The sequence below is a fragment of the Rhodnius prolixus genome, unplaced genomic scaffold (assembly GCF_049639745.1).
Source record: "Rhodnius prolixus isolate KJV_2025 unplaced genomic scaffold, Rpr scaffold_2, whole genome shotgun sequence".
NCBI classification, from domain to species: domain Eukaryota; kingdom Metazoa; phylum Arthropoda; class Insecta; order Hemiptera; family Reduviidae; genus Rhodnius; species Rhodnius prolixus.
Genome location: NW_027411592.1, coordinates 31116600 through 31137834, shown reverse-complemented (window position 1 = coordinate 31137834; position 21235 = coordinate 31116600). Strand labels below are relative to the sequence as shown.

General features: G+C 30.3%; 1 protein-coding gene across 4 annotated transcripts in view; it reads right to left on the bottom strand.

Annotated features, from left to right (window-relative positions):
- Positions 1 to 551: 551 nt before the first annotated feature.
- Not1 (CCR4-NOT transcription complex subunit 1) overlaps positions 552 to 21235 on the bottom strand; it is a 42644-nt gene continuing 21960 nt past the window's right edge. For 2 of the 4 annotated variants that reach the window (XM_074118944.1, XM_074118947.1), the window contains exons 26-43: positions 20466 to 20606; positions 17995 to 18213; positions 13846 to 13890; positions 13482 to 13664; positions 13250 to 13404; positions 11041 to 11316; positions 10101 to 10212; positions 9782 to 9913; positions 9457 to 9696; positions 9232 to 9378; positions 6526 to 6660; positions 6234 to 6437; positions 6006 to 6161; positions 5614 to 5863; positions 5372 to 5504; positions 4511 to 4645; positions 1669 to 1746; positions 552 to 1349 (exon numbers count right to left, since the gene is read on the bottom strand). In XM_074118944.1, the coding sequence (XP_073975045.1) occupies positions 1310 to 1349; positions 1669 to 1746; positions 4511 to 4645; positions 5372 to 5504; positions 5614 to 5863; positions 6006 to 6161; positions 6234 to 6437; positions 6526 to 6660; positions 9232 to 9378; positions 9457 to 9696; positions 9782 to 9913; positions 10101 to 10212; positions 11041 to 11316; positions 13250 to 13404; positions 13482 to 13664; positions 13846 to 13890; positions 17995 to 18213; positions 20466 to 20606 (2781 nt within the window). In that variant the 3' untranslated portion in view covers positions 552 to 1309. Of the gene's footprint in view, positions 1350 to 1668; positions 1747 to 1787; positions 2941 to 4510; positions 4646 to 5371; positions 5505 to 5613; positions 5864 to 6005; positions 6162 to 6233; positions 6438 to 6525; positions 6661 to 9231; positions 9379 to 9456; positions 9697 to 9781; positions 9914 to 10100; positions 10213 to 11040; positions 11317 to 13249; positions 13405 to 13481; positions 13665 to 13845; positions 13891 to 17994; positions 18214 to 20465; positions 20607 to 21235 lie in introns of those variants that run through there. The other 2 variants (XM_074118945.1, XM_074118946.1) reach the window with 2 other exon arrangements.

Here is a 21235-nt window from a genome sequence, read left to right as displayed (position 1 = left end):
GCATAAGCACGTAGATTTTTTGCTCCACTAAAAAGTTATCAGTCGATAACTTTATAATAATTATAAATTTAAATTGGGGGACAGTTAACGGTATTTAGTGGACTTCATTAAATGTTTCTAAGCTACTCTTTGGGAATTGCCAATTAATTTTGGCTAAAATATATTTGCCTAAAAAACTAAAACCAGAATAAAGATCATGAACAATTAATCAAGGTTCCGGCACCGTACGCAGAATAGATAAGATGAATAGGATAGAAGCGCAGCATTAACCGTTAAAAGCAACCAGAACTACTACCAATTCTTTAAACATACGATCTTGATTGCCCAGAGGAATGGAGTTTGAGAACAAATCACGTTTGAATAGTTTCATTCCGCGACAAACGTGCCTTTAGAAGTGAGTGTAACATGAATTTGTTTTTATTTATTTGGATGACGATGTAGGTAATTTATCACATTTGTCATACCAAAAAATTCGTGTCCATTGTTCCCAAACAATTAAATATAAATAAGGAAATAAATAAGGATTGTTCACAAAACAAAACTACCTGCCATTTAAAATTATGTGCATTTACTTATTATTATTATTTTTTATTAATACAAGGTTTACATTATAAAAGGAGAAGCAATTATATGTTACAATGTTTATTACAGAAATACATACAAGAATTAATACAATAGTACATTCGAGTTACGTCCGAACTATTTATTATTTTTAGTAGATACAATTTGTGCCTTTTTAAATACAATATTTACCTGAAGTTTATCCATCACTTCAGACATATCACCATATTCATGGATATTAACACCTCATTATTATAATTACAATATTTACTTAGACCACAAAATAATTTCAACAGCCTTAAGCTCCATGAACTTTTAAAATATACCATCTTATCACATATTCAGCTATATAACACAGTTGAGGGAGCCTTTTGTTGACTCAAAAATCTTTGTACAAATAAATAAACAAACCTATTTTATTTTTCTGACATTGGTAGATATAATGAAGCCCCCAATAGAGATATTATAGAATCCAAACTTTACACTGTTTCATATAAACAAGAGTTGCATCATTGGGTCCTATGTTATCTCTTAATATACTCTATTTTCAAAATTAACATTGAGATATGCAATCTTCTAAGTGTATATATAATTTTTAAATAAAAATAACTAAATCAGCATAAATTTAAAATATTAACTGTAAGTTAATCACTTTTTTCCTTTTAATTAGAGTTTTTAAAATGTTCGATGCCTTTAACTTATTATACTGCGCCCTAATGGTGAATCATTATTTCTCCAGAGATAAAAATTAGGCAACGGAAAATGTTGCTTTGGATGTCAATTTCAGCCTAAAACATATTTTTGGAAGACCAATCCTATAGAATGTGAGCATATATGTAATTTTGATTATTTACAATGTGTTAATTTTTATTATTATTTTTATGTAGTATATCACAACAAATAAAGCACATTCCTCTCTGTATTTTGGTACGTAAAACTATTCAATTTTTGACATTGTAACATAAAAGGAAAATGATATTTTTGTTTTTAAATTCTATATACAATACTTTTTGGTTTACTATCTTTCCCATAACGGTATGACAATAAGACAGAAAACAAAGTTTCCGAATAAATGCGATGATTAAAATTTACACTGTACACACTTACAGTTCTGATAGATCATTCTCAGCAGGGGGCTGAACATGTTTCTGAACCATACACGAACGGGCCACTGATTCGAACAATCTGTATAAAAAAATTATGACAAACTGTTGAAAGAAATTCAAACAATTTTTTTATTTAAATGGCTGAATTACTATGGATGTATTTAGAGAGACTAGGGTACTTTACGCTGTCCCGTAAACTAAAATACCCTCCAACCCTGAGAGAAAGTCGTGTGAATATTTCACATGATTTTTCAACTTTTCTCCATTTTGTTTTTTTTTAAACACAAATCAGCCTTAATTTGTATGTGTGTCTGTCAATAGAGTGTTAGGCCAGCTCCAAACAGGAAAAATGCAAATTCTATACATTTTTCTAATAGTACCTGGCAATAAGCAATATAGATAAAATCAGCCAACCAACTAGAAGTGCCACTTAACTGATTCGATTTTTCAGGAAACATCTGAAAATTTGCCCTCTGAACTTCCATTTTAGTGTAGTGTACGGCCCTACGGATTATTTTTTTGGTAGAAATTTGGTGTACAAGTAAAATTCTGAATTAGCCTAGAACTGCCATTATAAATTAAATGTAAAAATTTTTTCGTTTTTTAGCTGTTTTTTAAAAATCCAACGGGTCCTTGAAATTTTATGAATACAAGGGCGGTTTTTAGGAGAGATTGAGTTAAGCACTTTTATAGAGAGTTGATTCAGTACGTTACACGGTTCCAACACCGATGAAAATAATTATTAATATGAAATATAGAGCGAAGGGAAATAAATTGAGAACAATTAAGAGGGTTTTAATATCCTAAAAAATATGAATATTGTGGGGATTTAATAAGCACTGATGCCTTAAAAAAATTAAAACCACATCACTAAAAAGTTTCATTTAGTAAAATGATGCCAATTGTAGAGCAGCTTTAAAATTCTTTCGACAATAAATACTAATCCAACGTTAATGGAAAGGATTTTGGAAGGATTTCTTCTGGGCGCAATGTCTAAAAATTAAAGTCTAATAGCTTATTAATTATAATGAAATAAATTAATCAAAAAACATGATTTTATACAAATTTAGTGTAATAGACGAAATTGTTCGGTGTGCCACTGTTTAGTCTTTATTGAGCTTAATACTGACATTGTCGACGCTTATGCGAAACATATGCGATTTTCATATCGTATGAAAGTTGCATTTTCTAAGAAAATTCATCTGAGGGCAGTTCTCAGGAATTTGGGTATGATTCCCTGTTATCATTTCAGAGTAATGTATGACCATACAAACTGTAAAACGTAGTAAAAATTAAACTATATATATTCCATGTTTGACGAAAATGTTAGAAGCTTAAGAACGAAAGTAAGAAAATGTCATCAGGGGTGTTCATAACAGGATTCTTTTACTATTAAATCCACGATATGTATCGAGAGGAATATTTATCTCTTCGATGTTAGTTTCTTGCCGTTAATTCTATATAACAATTTTACAGCTCACTAACATTTGCACAGAGTAAAACATTGAGACTATAGAGCGCCTTTGGACTAACCATCTGAATGCCGTTGGATCAATATATTATATTACGTGATTTTATTCTACTCTAAATAACATAAAGAGAAGCATTCTTCTCTAAATATGTACATTCCATGCAATCTGGCTTCAAGTGACAACGCGTTTTAGATGTATGAACTGTCTTATGCAATGGTGCTGTAAGTTAGTGCTCCGCAACCGGTGCGTTCAAGCTAGGTGGTCCATAGCATAATAGTATTTACAATATTTATTTATTGATAGCCAGTCAGCCCGCGCGACACGTGTGGCCCGTCGTGTGTAATACGAATAATTTATGAATACTAATCATTAATAAAATAATAATAACACAAAAAATAATAGAATGAAAGATTAACAGAATGATGCCGCTTTGAATCATTCCGACTCCGAACTGAAAATAGTATTTTTTTTTATTGCTATAGGGCAGGGGTCGGCAACCCACGGCTCGCGAGCCGCATGCGGCTCTTTTATTTAAATTGTGTGGCTCTTCAGCCCGTCCAAAATAAATTATACCTATATTTTAATTTTATTGGATAAAATGAGAATTTCTTTTATTAAAGTTAAGATATTTTTCCAAAAAGAATTTTAACTGTGATTGGTGTGAAATTGAATAGAATTATATTAAAACAAAGGACGTAATTATTAAGACTGCCGCCATTTTCATTCAAATACTGGTTTACTTATTATTTATTTGTTTATTTACTTAGTAATATGTGAAAATAAATATATAAAACATTTATATGTTATTAAATATCATAAAATAATAATTTGTGAATACAAATGATCTGCAGAGTTTTTTACACCATCATCCTTGCGGCTCTTGGTAAGATTTATTAAAATTATTTAAGGAGAAAATGGCTCTCTACTTAGAATAGGTTGCCGACCCCTGCTATAGGGCAATTAATGAAAGAAGAAGAAGAAGAAGAAGAAATTTATTTTTCAAACATTAATCTTTCAGGCAACTCGTTCACACCTCTTTCGCTACTGATCATTTGGACAGCAATTGCTACAGCCGCTGGTTACATCGCCAAAGTGTGTAAAGTTCGTGTTGCACTTTATTAGTGTGCTCCCTTAAATAAGGATAAGTTTTTATACCGAAAACATTCAATTAAACAATCATATGATGTATGAATACACTATTAATGTGCCTTGAAATGCAGGGAGGAACTTTGTTGAGACGTGGGTAAGAAAAGGTTGCGGAGCACTGCCACTGTACTTTGAATAGATTTGATTTAACAGAGCCATTTTTAAAATGCAAATGAAATCAGAAGATGACAATAACTACTAATTTACCTTTGGAGTTATACTTACTTTTCGATTTCGGGAGCGCAGTGTACAAATTCGTGATTCCAGAATTTATATGTTGGATTTTTGATAAGTTCTATAAAGGTAATCAACAAGCCCCATGGATGAGGACGATTAACAATCAGTCGCTCTAATAGAACCCTATAAAAAATTAAATAATTAATTAATGAAACTCTCAAAAATGAATTAATTGTTAACACATATTTCCAGCCTTTAATCTTAAATCAAACTCTGGTTCCTTGATACCAAATTTTATTCTAGAGTGTCAGGGGAAAATCGAACTTTTACATATCCATTGCTAGTGTAGTCCATCATAACCCTAGAAGTTCTTTCAATTGATGAATCAAATTCGTGTAAATACAGATATATTCCAAAGAAATTACAGATATTCCAGAAACTCTAAGCATTATAAATATCGCGGGTCAATCAACCCATTAGACCAAATAAAAAAATCAAAAATGCATAAGAAGTCTTCAGACATCCTTAAATTCATTATTTAACTTAAAAGGAAGGATTAGGACTACAAGAGAACAAGAAATATCTTTATTTTATTTTTTTTACTTTCTTTCTTTGAAAGGCTAATCTCGAAAGGGATAGCAGTCTTAGAATTAGTTTTAAAAAAGTAAACATAAGAAAGAAGAGTTTTTATAAGGAGAAGATTGTTCCATCAAAAAGTTTGAGAAACAAATTCAATTCATAGGTAATTAAATGTAGGAGGGAGTTTAATCAACGTTCACAAAAATCTCCATCCCATATTACAGTTTTATGGTCTTGCACACTCAAAAATTAAAATAAATATAAGGAAAACAAGAAAATAATTATGATTCACAAAATACAGGAAAACAAATTAAAATGTAATTAAATAACCTTGTAATTTGCTCTTGGATTGCTTCAGTGTTTGCCTCAGCGAAAAGATAAAGTAAAGTACAACTGAAATAGTGGGTGTGGCTGTTGGGATATCTCAGCTGGTTTGCAATTGCATTTAAAAATAAATATCTCCCTAAAAGAAGGAATAAATGGAAATTAAGAACTAAATATAACATCAAAATTAGAATAAATAAATCATAAACTAAATTTGGTAAACAATAATAAAAAAGACGGTACGGTACCTTCGGTGTCTAAGTCAACAGCAAGATTTTGGAATATATCCATATGTGCTGAATGAGCTATTGTGGTCATATTAGGAGTCAAGGCTTTTTTCCTAATAAAAGAAATAGCCTCAGTTCCAACGTACAACACAAGAGCATTCATAAGTTGAATATTATACCGTAACCCAGGTTCATTTGATATCTGTAAGTTGCTTCTCAAATCGGATAAGAAAGTAACAGGAGCTCTGGCTTTCAAATATGTGTCAAGTTCCTAATTAAAAAATGAAAAATCTTCTTAAACAAGCCCGACACAAGTAATATAACTTTCAAAACTATGAATTGGTAATAACAAGAATATTATATTTCCATTTGTTCCATTAATTTAAAAATGTTCAGTTTAAAACTATTTTAACCTTCTTGAAGGAAGTTGGCTGGATCATTATAGTGTATTCAGAAAGAACTCTAGGTGCACTTGATATTTCCGACAGCATATCGACTTTCAAATTAGGAGTAAATGGATCTGGAAGTCTCATATTCCGAGGAAATGCCGATAGTATCAAGTTTCTCATCTAAAATTAAAATACATTAGTATTGGGCGGTTAAAGTTCTAAAGAAACAACTTATTACACGAGATCACTTACCTGTATACAGTTGGGTGGTATGACGTCACAAAATCCATAATGGTAATCACATAAAAATTCAGGGAAATCGTGTAACAAAACTAACAGTACTCTGAGTGTACCCTTGTACAAAACTGTCACTGGTTTTGCTAATTCGGCGTTTCTTAAGAAAGGAGCCAGATATTTAAAAAGATCACATAACAACTGGGCATACATCATCCATCCCTGGAAAAATTTGTTTTGTCTTTTTATTAACATCATAATTAACAATAACAATTTTTTTTTAAATAAATTTTTAATTTAAAGAATTAACCTTCTGTTGTGGTGTGAGGCCAAGCATGCGTCCCAAGAAAAGACGATGCGATACTAGTTCAAGCCAAGCATAGGCGAATCCCGGAGATTTTGCTGGTCTCAAGATGTGAAGGGTATGGAAGTAAGCAGTTAATATCTAAAAAAATAATGTAACTTTACAAATAAATTTCCTTCACTGTATTGTGTGTTTTAATATAGTAGTAAGATTTTGTTGTAAATTTCAGTAGGATCCTGCACTTAAAAACATTGAATACACAAGTGATAAAAATACTAACATTTAGAAGCACTTCAAACCAACCTAAGTCGTATACATATTAGTAACAAAATCCATTACTAATTCTTCTCATTTAGGATCAAAAACGCTTGAATTTTATGAGAATTATTTTATCTGTTCAAAAACCCTTCGATAAAATTTATATTCAAAAGGAGATGCATTCGTGACATCATTTGTTGAAAAAATATAGTGTGAACACACACACCTTTTATTATTGCAATTCTAGTAGTCCTAACTTATCCTCATTTTTACCGAATGCACTAAATAGATTTTCTCTAAAAAAATTATTCAATTAAAAGTGTTTGTAGCTGGTACGTGTATATAGTCATATGAAAACTATAGAAAATGTTACGGGTTGTTTTCATAAAGCCATCATAAAAGTGAATGATCCATTTAGAAAAATGGACTTTTGGTTAGAAATTCTCTTCAAACTGAGTACATAAGCAACTCAACTACCACACCTTTATGACAAAAAAGAATATCCTCTATAGTAAAATGGAAGCCTGACTCAGCATGTGTAGTATGCGACAGGAACACCAAACTGATGAATAAATCTCTGAAAATGCATGAAAATACAAAACCGGAAAGAAAAAAAACATGCACGTGAAGACAAATGAAATCAATGATATTATCCAGCACTCAAATACATTAACTTATTTACTTACGCTGATTTATTAGAGCAGCGTTTCCTAACCTTTTTTAGTTCGCGTACTTGATAGTACATCATGCTAAATTGTACCACTTCGTAAAAATGATTGTAATTCGTGAAATCGTTATTACGAGTGTGTCTATACAAAGGAGTTCAAGTTCATGTTCTCTTTATAAACTTTGTAAAGTGTAAGATCTCAGTTTTAAAACTTTTTTAAATTAAATTTAATGTTGCTTGGATAGAGCTTACTCATTACAATCAGTCTCTTTAAGCAGATCTTTACATAGTTATCATTTAAGTTCTGTCACATGATAATTCTATCAAATTTTCTTTGTCTTTTATTGATAATGAAGTAGCTTTTCCTAAATTTTCTTTATAGAAGGGGTTTGAAATCCAATTATCATTTGTGTTTTCGGGTTTTGGAAAATACACCATGAAAGACAATTTTAATCCTGTTAAATGTGCAATTATATTTTCTCGTATATCTTGAGGCAGACTAACCTTATTACTGTAAATATTAACTTTACTGTATAATATTTAATTAAAATAATTTTTATGAAATAGGAAACAAAACGGAGGTATCTATGATATTTTTATGATTTAATTTTTTATGTTCGCCATTATTGATTATTTTTATTACAACCACAGGTTGGGAAACGCTGCATTAGAGTATTGGAATAGTTTCGACGTTATGTAGAAGTTTAATAGCAAAACTACTGGCTGTCGAAATAGTGATTAGGCAGTACATCAACTGGTTTACTTCCGACTGTGTTACGACACCAGAAATATTATAAAGATGACACTTTCTTATCTAATATTTGCTTTCAAGCGACTAGTCAGGCAACTGGTTCGCAATGTCTTCTTCTATAACTGAAGGAGGCCCCAGCCAAACCTCTTCAATGGAAGCTTAGTATGCTCCAAAACTGGCCTTTTTATTATGCTCCAATCTAAGCTTTAATTGATAATAGAGATAGATAGCTTTAAGAAGTCGATTATATTCAAAAACTATATGCTCCAAAACTGGACTTTTTATTATGCTCCAATCTAAGCTTTAATTGATAATAGAGATAGATAGCTTTAAGAAGTCGATTATATTCAAAAACTATATACGGGTAAATGTTTACAAACTAAGTGTGGAACCAAACCAGTTGTTAGAGTTAAAGACAAGATAGCGAAAGAACTAGATTGAAATCAAATGTAACAATTGCCTTCATTAAAATTGTTCGAATAAGATAATATAATAATTGGATAATAAGATGAATAAAAAATGGCTGTAAAAAGAATTAAGAAGAAGCATTGCGGATTTATAGGAAAGCTGAATAAATTTCGCCCAAACCACGTTTCAATTCTCTCAATTTTTAACTGTGAAATTAGCTGCAATAAAAATAATTTTTGTAAAAAAAAAGAAGTCTCACTTTAAATAACTTTGATAAATAAATTTTACAATGTTGCATATAAGGCAAGTGGTTATAACGCAAAACTTTTGTGTTGTCGGCGATTCCCGTCAGGGCCTGGTTGTATGTGATGTTTAATAAGTGAAAGTCATTTAATTTAAGTTTAATAAATATGGATAGTGGAAAAGTTGTTAGTGTAGTGGTCACGAACGTGGGTAGATTTGTAAAGTGGGTGATCCCCAGTTCTAATCCCGCGACTAGTAAATGAAAAATCATTGCTTAAAAACGGAATCCAAGCATACTTACAATAAAGCCATATTTGTATCAATAGAATTTTTGCACGAAAAAAAGAGATCATGGAATTTACAATCAAATGTAATCATACTGTACCTGGAAATTGATAGTCTCTAAAACAGACTCATGTCCATTTAATTCTAGAAACAGCATTACAAATATTCGTTGGTAGGGTAACTGCTGAAAATCAGTCTGATGTGCTTCATGATCTTGTTGAAGAACACCAGCAACAATTCCTAAGACCTAAAAATAAGGCAAAAAATTAAGACAAATAGTAATAATAAAAAATATTTCAGTAAACCGAAAAAAAGTACCCAGTACCTTGTTTAATAAATTAATTTTAGTTGCCATATTAGTAGGGTCACCTGAATGTTTAACCAATAGAGAAATCAATTTTACGTAGGCATCTACCGTTTGAAACATTTTGTTTCTAACAGTAGTAGCTGCACTTCCGTTAACTTCAGGAAGATATCGATAACAAAGATCTACAACCATCTGAGTACTTAGTCGGAAAAATCTGGTAATTAAATCATCGGTTTTAAGAATTCCGTGACAATTCATCTGGAAATACATTAAAAAGAGAGTTATAAAAATGAACAAAATTTGTCTATAAAACATACATTTAGTATTTATTATTCATATGTACCTGATTAACAAACACCGAAAATGATTTGTTAGGATCTTTGGTACCTTGGGGAGAATGGTAAATATTTACCCATTCCCTTAGTAAAAGTTCAGTCTTCTCAATCAAAACCGGGGGATCATCGTATTCACGAGCCTATAAGTATTATATAAAATTTATTGTCCATAGACCAAGCTCAGTAGACATTACATAAAATACATTCTGATACAGAGAAATAATAATACAATTACACAAATACAAAAACAATCAGAAATTCGCAACCTTGCGGCAAACTTAGCTTAATAGTAAGCAAAAAATTGGAACAAATATTTGGTATACATACTTTTCCTTGCGAAATTCCGGAAAGAATATGTGCAGCTGGTCCTCCATGAGCTCTTTCCACTAGCATCCCTGCATCATGAGTTGCTCGCAGCATTTCAATTAATGGGGTGAGCCTAAATAAATAAAAATTGCTACATTGTCATAATCTAATGTGACTTTAAGGGTATTACTGTTTCACAGAATATATTATCACTATTAATTCATATAATTGATAAAACCACCAAATTCAACACTGGCATAACCTGTAGTAGGTACCATATGTGTAACATATTTCAGAGAATTCTACGATAGAATAGCGGAAATTGATCCTACGAAGTTACTAACGGCATAACATTAAAAGTATCTCTTACAACTGAGATAATCTATTACAAAATAGATTTTAGGCTTAAAAGTTTCCACCGGAAGTACAGTAACTAAAGAATCCTAAAAATGGTAATATGGTTTTGAAAAATAGGCCCATCTGTATATCGAGTTAACACTGGCGGTTTGAAAGTAAGAAAGACTTACGTCATCAGAATGATATTATTCTTGTATAACTTTCATCCAGATGACCCATTAGTTCTGCATAAGGTCTATTTGGCGCCTATTCCTAAGATTGGTATGCCCATGAACGTAGAAACCTTATTTTTATTTTGAATATATTGGTGTAACTTTTTGAAATTCTTATTCTTAGTTATTTAAGAACCTCGAAAGGCAGTATTTCAGACAAATGACCAGATTTGAGGAGGGGATAATACATTATCTTATTGATAAGGTTTTCAACCAAAAACTCACCACTAAAAAGTAACAACCTGATCAATCAAAATACCCTAGAAAAAAAATAGTTTTTTCTAGCGTCATGGTTGGAATTTATATAAGATTCCTTCCAAATAGCCACTGATTTTTATGTTTTTAAAAATATTCTATAAGAATTTTACATATGTTTATAATAAAAAACTTACCCTTCCGGCGGTGGCCTTATGTGTGAAGCGATACGAACAAGAATTTCCATTGTATTAAAAAGATCCTGTTCAGTCACAATCGGGTTGTTTCTATCGTCTAATAAATATAGACGTATAACTTGCATGGCAAAACTAACAGCAACATAATTTTGTCCATTGTCCATTGCATGTGCTAGATGTAAATCAAATTGAGGCATATTGATGAATTGAGATCTTATAAGCACATCGATGCATTCTAAATTGTATCTGTATTCTTCTCTGCATTCAAGAACAACCCTAGGAGAATAAAAATGAATTATAGTTCATAACATTTTTTCAATCCTTAATTCGCAAACGTAAAACACAAGATAGAAAAGCTTTAATAACTAATATAACTAGTTTTTAGGAATGCCAGATTACCAGAGAATATTTTGAATAACAAATGAAAAATTATTGTAAATAATAGCTGAACTCTCTGCACCCCTTCTACCACGGAAAGCGAAAATCAAGCCAATAAAATATGAGATTTGTGTCATTGATTTGATTATGTCATATGAGAAGTTAAAGAGAGTGTTACCGAAAAAATAGAAAACGATAAAGTTTCAATTCCAAATTGCAGATTTTTACAGATCTTTTCTGTCAAATCGAGAGGAAGAACTTAAACGGAAAATCACGTTGTCTTTTAAGGATTCTTGCTTTGAACGGTTTTATTCTCATTAAATATTTATAATAATACACATTTGGAAGTTTTCTGACCACTCGTAAGTTTATGTAAACTTACTCGCTATGCGAACTTGAATTGTAATTCATTTGCACAAAATAAGTAGGATGGTTAGGAAAACGGCTTCATTCAGGTTCGGAGAATATACTTTAAGGGATTGCTTGGACGATTTGTAGCAGTAAGTTTACATAAACTTACGAATGGTCAGAAAACTTCCAAATATGTATTATTATAAATATTCAAGTTGCACATGAATACTTGAATGCGATATTACAGACACAATGATAGACTACTTCTGGAACGGACCATTAAGAAGATAGTTTTTGGTAAAGTTGCGGCTGGAGGGGATAAGAATTGTATTGTACTATGTTCAAGACCCACAATTTTTGCGGACTATTACGGCGGGGGTACGGTGTATGTTATGGTCGGATACAAGAGGGATTCTCCGAAGAGTTTCAAACAGGAAAGGCTGTGTGACGAGGCGATGCCTTAGCGTGCCTCCTATTTAACCTGGGCCCTGGAAAAGGTGGTAAGAGAATCGGGCATTCAGGCAGATGACACCATATTCAACAAATCTGTTCAACTGCTTGCCTATGCCGACGATCTAGATATAATAGGAAGATCATTCGCAGCCGTGGAGGAAGCGTTTCTAGCTTTGGAAGGCCCAGTCAGAAGGATGGGACTCGTTCTCAATTAGATTTCCTTCTTGAAATATTTAGGAGAGGTGAAGGCTACATTTTTAAGAAAGTCCTCTCTAAAATTATTAATAATAAATATTATAAATATCTGTGTAAAGAGTAGCCATAATTTGTTAAATTTTGCCAGAATTAAGATTATTTTGTCTTCCTCTTTTTGTTCAAAATCCAATTCATTTCTTCCCTAAGTAAGAGAATGTATGTATATGTAGTCAAACATTAAACAATTAACTATTGAGCGTTTTAAAACTGGTATAACCATTACTTTTAAAGTCACGTCATGTAACTTTAAAGAAGGGAGGAAATTAAAAGTATAAACCAAACAAGTTGGGGACGGGGTTAAATAGGTTCAAAGGGTTTAAGTTAAGCATCTATGTTTTTTGTGATTTGTTTGAAATGTATCTCGGCGTTCTATCACCAGTTTGTCACAATTTTTAAAATAGCACGGAACGCATTTGTAGCGTAGTACGAGTGTTCAGAAAGTTCGTTTATAAATGAGAAATAGTATGAAAACAATAATTTAAACTAATTAATGATTTAATATATCAACCAACAAAAAAATATTCAAAACCTAAATGTACAACTGGCATACTTTAATTTAGAACATAAAATTATTAAAATAAATAAATAAAATAAAAAACATATGGGAAAAATTAGTCATCTGTTTTTGAATGACAGAAATGTTTGATTTGTGTTTGATACTTTGCTTTGAATTAATTAGGTCAATATTGAACTAAACACAGTGAAGTTCTACTTTTTCTAACATCATAAATGATGTACTTTTATTTAAGAAATACGAAAATGTTAATCTTACCTTGTAACATGTTTGTTTGTCCACTGAACACCATAAGCACGAGGGTCTTGCAAAGTCTTCAAAATTCTTAAGTACACCTCACGATGCCTAAGAATTAATTCTGGTTCTAAAGAAGCTGTTGCTCCAGTAGACAATTCCATTAAGCTTTCGACAGTCTAAACATGTTTTAGGAAATTAAAAAAAATGTACAAAAACATGTTCCCTACAATACTTCGTTTTTTATAAAAACTACCTTTTGGATAAGACTCATGGCATAAATATCTTCTCTGTTTCTTCTCGTCATGAGTAGCAAATCCATTATACTATGCACCTGAGGAAGGACTTGAGCACCTAGAACGTTCTGCACATATTGTTCTAGTTCTGATGTGAGCTTCTCAAATACTGAATCTAATTCATCGCCTCCTGATGAGTAAGGCTGAAAAGAAAATTTGTGAGTATAATAATCTAAAGTATTCCAATAGGACATCCATTTTTAAATAAAGTAAAAAATGTAAAATAGATAGCTATAAAACTGATAGTGCTTTTAGTTAATTTAAATTATTCATTTAAAAACAAGTAAAAAAATAGGGTTAGATGTTTAGAGCAATATACGGTACCAATTGCGTGGAATTGTTCTGAAACGATGAAACAACTGCCATTTCCTGAAACAGAAAAAAAAAAAAAAATTGGTCAACTACAACTTCGTTAATAAATTTTTAGCTATAATTCAATGAATCTTCTATAATTAAAAAACTTCTACGAATAACGTTAAAGCTGATTAAAAAAAAAATACCTAATAAAATTTTGCTACGTAAATGTATTTTGAAAATGCTGAATTCAAAATATTAATTGGATATTTTTTCGAAGTACCTTAATATCTTCTTCAAATTGAGATACATATTTTTTATACTTTTTATCCTGTGATACCATTCTTGCTTTACAATATAAGATTGTTTAAATAATCTATAAGTTAATGCATGTGATTATAAGCAACAGCAAAAAGTAAAGTTCAATAAATAACCTTTACGAATTATTGAATTATTTAAAATATATGTTAATCGATTTATTATTTTAGATTCACATTTGTTTTAATTAGAAAAAAAAAGTATTAACATTTTGTTTTCAGAACTTTCTAACCTAAAATGCAGCAATTATCAATAGCTACTTTAATTTTTCTTTCTTGCAAAGAAATATTTTAAATGTTTGACTAATCAATGTAGTCAAAATGCAATTCTGAAAAATTTGAAGATGATAGATTTCAGATTATTATTCATTTGTACTTTTTCTTATTTCTAGGAGAAAGTATTGCGATCTACTCAAATGTTCAGTAATGAGTGTGAACCAAGAACACATTCTGAAACCTCTTGAGGAAAAAAAAGAATGATAAAAAATGTTTCTTTTCTCATAATTCTAATGTCATTTCCCCAAATTTAGCTGTTAATGTCATAAACCATTGATTGCTTCATTACATTTCAGGGTACAAGTTATGAAAAATATAAATTGCTTAACTTATTCTTAAATTTTTTTAAAAAAATTTAAAAAGATATTTGTTTGTTTGTTTTTTCCATGACTAATTCAGACATCATAAATTAATAAGATGGTGAAATCACCATCTTAATTAATCACAAGATTTTGCCTACCTCTATGAATTATAGTATCATTTGAGAGCTGAAGAAAGCCAAAATATGTATAATCTCCAAAATTAATATTATCTCACACTAACTTAGTTTCTTTTTGAGCGATAAAGCATAATATTCTTTTCACATTCTCTGTTATGGCTAGCTACATGAAATGCATTTTATTCAAAAACCGGAGTGAAAACATGAAAGGCAAATAAAGGTGTGTAAAAAAGAAAATAATCTATTTTCAGCTAAAAAAAAAAAAGGTTACATTTTACCACTTTTCAAATGTGACACTTTACTTAATTTCAAGTATACAAATGAGACTATTTGGTACGAAAAATTTAAATTTATTTCGACTACTATAATTAAATTTGCTAAGTTCTCACCCCTAAATTAAGACTACTTTCATGAAAACAAAGTTGTGCATTTTTAATAATGCCGCTTTTTCGAGAACGATTGAGTATCGCACTAAGGTTGTGGATTTTTAGGTTTGATAAAAATAGGATCACCTCCTTTGCTACGGCCAGTTTAATAAATATAAAATGACATGATACACACTGGAACTGTGCGCGAATTAGAACAAATTAAACATAAACTGCACAATGGGAAAGAGCAATTAACGATTACTTACTCTTAGATTTGGTACGATCAACGGGGGAGTTGAATAAGTTTCAAGCTGAGCTCCAAATCATAAGCAAGATTGTTTTTAAACAAGAGTAATTTAATTCTTTGTGAAAACAATAACAAAAAAGAAAGTTCTAAAAAATGGGTTCATACTATAAATTTAAAAAGGAAACTGATTTAAGAAAAAAAAAAGAATTATTTTAAAAACTAGTTTTAATAATTTAAAAAAAAAAAAAATAAGAATTTGGCCACCTAGTAGTATTAGAATTTAGAAATCAGGAAAACCTGTTTTACCCAAAATTTTCAAAGTTGAAAACTCTTTGTACGACGATGTTCAATAAGTAAATGAATGAGTAGTTTTCGTGGCTAAGAGGAAGACATAAAAAATAGATTCCAACAGATGTCAGGGATATAGAGGTTATTGAAATTAATAGACTGCAGTCAAGTTTTTTTTTAAATAAGAAAAAATCTATGGTTTTCAAAACATACATAAATTAAAGAAGCTCTATAAACAACAGATTTCAAATTTCAGAAGAGAGTTTCAGTTCACCCTTACATATCTTTCGAAAGAGCTTTAATAAATTTTGATTAATGCAATAGATTACATTAAAACATTAATAAAAGAACTTTTCTGAACAGAGAAATAACAGCAAATAAATAAGAGTTATAGTAATAAATATTTTGCATAAAACATTTTTTATCTGTGTAAATAGATTTTCGTATTTGAATAGACATTTTATCTTTGGATATACTCATCCGAATAAATAATTTTTTGCAGGCACCTATGAAAGTCGCCAAAAAATTCGGAGAAGTCGACTTTTTCTGGTCATTGCGGAATATTCCTTTAAAATAATTTCTATATTGCCCTTAAAAAAAAAATAAAAAAAAAATCCCCGTTTGTGAGTGTTAAATATTAACTGTCAGTTAAAGCGTTCTAATCGAAATGGAAATCAAGGAACTTTAATTTTTCGGGAAAGAGCGGAGCCTTAGAAAACTGTTTTAAGGAAATCAAAATTTTTGAAAAATTCATGCGCCTCTGTTTATTCAGCAACCCTTACAGTTGTTGGTAAAAATTTACCAAATAGTTGCCTTTATTTGAGAAAATCGTAGATAAAAAAATAAAAATAGGCAATTGAAGCAAAAAATCCCGGAAAACTAAAAAAGGCTTTCATATCCGGTAACTGATTATGGCTACACATCTAATCTCGAAACACTATTCATATAATACGTGTATAGATATGAACATTTAGGAGAAACTGCAGTCACCTTTCCCCAAATATTAGAATTAATAAGGAGATGAAGATATTTATTTATATCTTGGATATAGTTTATAAATTGAACTCATAAAATATTTCAAATTTGTAACCCCTCAAAAATCATATTATTTATAATACAACATTAGAATTTCATTTGAAAGGTATGTTGACGCCTTTCCGAAAATGGCTATTCAAATTATTAAGTATTATGTAGGGATTTTTTCGTTCAATAGTGCTTCCTGCCGTTCTAAAATCTCAACAATATTAAATAAACTTACCTTCTCGTTCTATTATAAATTTGCTCACGAATCGAAATTTCAAGATTATTAATTAAATTTAAGTATCTGGTTAATAAATTTAAATATTTAAATTAACATTCCTCATAAATAAAGCTCGACACTTTCTTCTGGATTAGACAATTTAATCCTACAAATCTAAGCACGCCTTACGTGCAATTACTATCATACAATAGGATCAGAGGCGAAAACATACATCTTCACTTATTTAAAAACCACATAAATTGTACACACTAAGAATCAAACTGATTTTTGATACCTAACATTAGAGATAATCTAAGATGAATTTTGAGTTTATTTTTTAGATTGATTGACTTAGATTTCCAATAATTTCACTAAATCATTTTCAATCAATCAACCAGAACACAACTGAGGATACCGGTTGTACAACTGATTATTGCACAGATGCGAAAGCTTCATGGCATATAATAACTATAATGTTTTTAAATTTGTATTTTAATAATTTCATATTGAGTCATTGTACATGAGTCTCTCCTTAATATTATCCATAACTTTTTTTAAATATTTTTTTAATTTTAATTTTTTTTTAAGAACCCGTTACGCTCTTATTTAGGAACTGTGACCTTTGGAATAAATACTTTATAGTTCGTTTGTGACCTTAGCCTTATTTATGGTCTAACTTTCGTCTGAAAGATCCGAGCAAGAAATAAATTAGTATTAGAATGCACTAAATTGATGATATAAGAATTGATGAAGCTTAATTTAACCCCAAAACTGGAGTAGGGACGATTACGAAGACTATATTAAATAAAAGCGAAGTCTATGGAAACGTTAAACTACCCGGAAACAATATTTTTAATAATTAAATGTATGTTTATGAGATGACGTGTTTAGAAAACGATTTTTGTAATAAAATTTGCTAATAAATAAAATTATAAACTTTATACTAATTAGAAATTAATATAAATAAATAAGCCAAGTTAAATATATATATTATATGTACGTACAACTGGTTTTGGAATGAACAAAGCTGCATCTCTTTCGGAAAGTGGCTGAAAACCTGGAATGTTCCTTGCTAACTCTTCATAAACTGCAGTTTGCTGGGAAGTAACTCCTCCCACTTTTAGTCGTAGCTGTTCTGGCATCCTCTCAGCTTGGTAAGTGAGAACGCTTGAATCACAATACCTTCTACCTTCATTTCGAGCTATTTTTCTTCTCTCAAATTCCTGAAGTAAAACAATATTTATTTAATTAATTTAAACAGTAGAAATGGTTAATTTAGAATGGAGTAAATAATGAGATTATATACATTAATTATAAATAAATTTGTTTAATATTAAATACGCTAAGATAGTCCTTATAGTAGTAAAGATGGCAAAATAGCGCTTAACTCAGTCTACTATCTCCAATATTTGAATGTAGCAAATAAAGATGCAGAGAGTTCAAGTTTCTCAACTTATACATTTTTAAGAAATACATAAGCCGCGAATCGATGGACATAAGTCTTGACTATTTGATAGATTTAGTATTCCAGGTTTAGCCTAAAAGCTTAACTCCTTTATAAAAAATTATGCTTTTGGTTACTGACTCGTAGTCATTAGACTCATTAGAGTCATATTATTCAAGGTCATTAGAAACTATTACTCTTTCTAATTCCATTCTTTAGAATGCCTAGATGAGCTGCAGAGTAGAAGCCATAGCAAATACAGACTACAGTAGAATGGAAGGTCGTTTGATGAGAATAATATTAAGGTAATAATGTCAGAAAGGAATAAGCAAAGGTCATAAGAGTTTCGCGACACATGATTGGAACTCAAGAGTTTAGAACGTCATGCCCAATAAACGGTCGTAAGATACCATGTAAAGTTAATGTATGAAATCAATTTCAACCTTTTCTTCGTTCTATGAAATTCAATTCTTTATTTGTTTTAAGGCATTCTATGAAATTTCTAATTCTGTCTGTTAAAATAAGGTTGTTTATTTATACTTTTAGTTGTAAGGATAAAAAACAAATATAAAAACATGCTGTGAAACAAGCAACACTGTTTAATCCGCAATGCTTAAATTATCCCTCTCCAAACACGATTAATCAGCTAATATTTTAATATTACCTATATTTTGCTTATTCCAAACAAGTTTTTGGTATGCAAGCATTATTTTATGGAGGTAGTGGGGTAAATCTACAATTTTATATCAAATAAACTTCGAACGAACTACTCCGAACCCAGGAATTATCCCATGAGTGTTAGAACGTATAGGTTTAGAACACTCCAGCCAGAAATATATACGAAAATGTTCTTGGAAATTACATGTGAAATTCCCATTAAGCTTTCAGAAAGAGGGGACACCTTTTTTTATTTATTTTTTTTATTGAGATATTCTATTAAGGTCACTGTTAAATTTTATTTTTCAACTAAAGCCAAAATCTCTGTTATTTATGAATAATTTTGATTTATTTGATTTATCGTTTTCCTGACTGTAAATTACACGTGATTTTTTTTTTTGAACGCATAAAAAAATCAAAATATATGCAGCATGAAAGCAGTGGCTACTGTGATTGGGAACGTACAATTTTTTAACTGTAGCCTAGAATTAACAAAGCATTCAAGTCAAATAAACTTGGTTAAATTTAGTATTAAATTTGAGAAATTCTGTTAAATGTTTCTAATGAACTAATGATTTTCCTCAGACTTTGTTCACACTCTTCGTAGGTCTAGAACACTTTAATTAAGTACACTAAACTTAGGTACTGGAAAGTGCTATTTATTTTTTCAGTATGAATACCAAATGTGCTGTTAAAATTTGTGGCAAAAGATGTGCGACTGTCCAATACAGCTTTTTCAAGTTCTTTGAATTGGATAAATAGTGTCCTAACGGTTTTACATAAGCTTGAGCATAAGTGTTTTTTTTAATGGAAAAAGCAGACTCATGCTTCTTTCAACCGAAGCATCTATTACAGCATAACATCGAAGCCAACAACTTCCTTTTTGGTACAGATTCAAGGTTTCAAGAAAATTTAGATAAGTAGGTAAACACCCAACAAACTCTTTAAGGTAAGAGAAAGTTCTGTAAGTGTCCAACCCAGATTTTTTGTTTCAATTGTCAAAAATACATTAAATCATTATTTTTATTTTCCTGTAAAATCTACTTGACTTCAGTTAAATCAGCCAGAGAACGCGATGATTTTTCTTTAGAAATATAATAAACTACTAATTTATATATTTTTTAGAGCTCCTATCATTGGCAACAGTAGTTTTGGAACACTTTCCCATTCACGCTGAAATAAACTATCTTGTCGCACTAGTATTATTTATGTCACAATAGTATTATTCACAACTGTAACGTCATATGATATTGAGTTTTCGTAAAAATATAAATAATATACGAAAATGTATAAATATTTATGATTGAATTTCTGAAGACATAAATGAATATATGAATGAAAGCTTTCTTTTGTAATAAAAAGCTATATACTTACTGGAAGAAGATGTTTATCCATTTCAGGAAGAGCTTTTTCTATTGCAGTTTTTTGAATAAAACAACAAGCCAACTCCATATTTTCTTGCGCAAGGACAGTTGCAGCTTGTTCCACATGACTCTTCTGTTGTTCCGTTGCATTCTAACAGCAGAAAAAAAAAAAAAACTGCATTAACTTAAAATATTTTCAGGAAAACAAAATCGCTGATTTTATACATCGTTACGTTTTTTAATGTTTATGACAGGTTTCGGATTGCTGTCATGCTACGACATATAAATATAGTAATATTTATCCTGCACTACACACACAAACACATTGTGAACAATAAATATTAAAATTCGCTTTAGAAAAACCTTATAACTAAAGCGTAAACTTTATTGATTTCTATAGAATGAATCAGTCCAATTCGCATAACTCATAGTATTCTTGAGTAATCAAAATTTGTTTCTTTTGTCTATAATTTCCCAAAATTATGTTATCACAAATTCAATCCTCTATAGTTTAATTTCTTGTATCTACGAAATTTAATTTAATTTTTTATGAGAAGATTTTATAGAGAAAGTTAAAAGCGGGTTTGGTGTAGTAGTTATTACAAGTTCAGACTAAAAACTACCTTCAGTTCGAGTAGCTACTTTTTATGTGATTGGTAAAATTTTAATAGCGAAGTATTTATTAGCTTTTGTTCCCCGTCCACGACACTTATGTACCGCCTAAAATAATAGGCAATTCCTTGACTTTTTTAATGTAAAATTCTTAATTATTTCTCTATG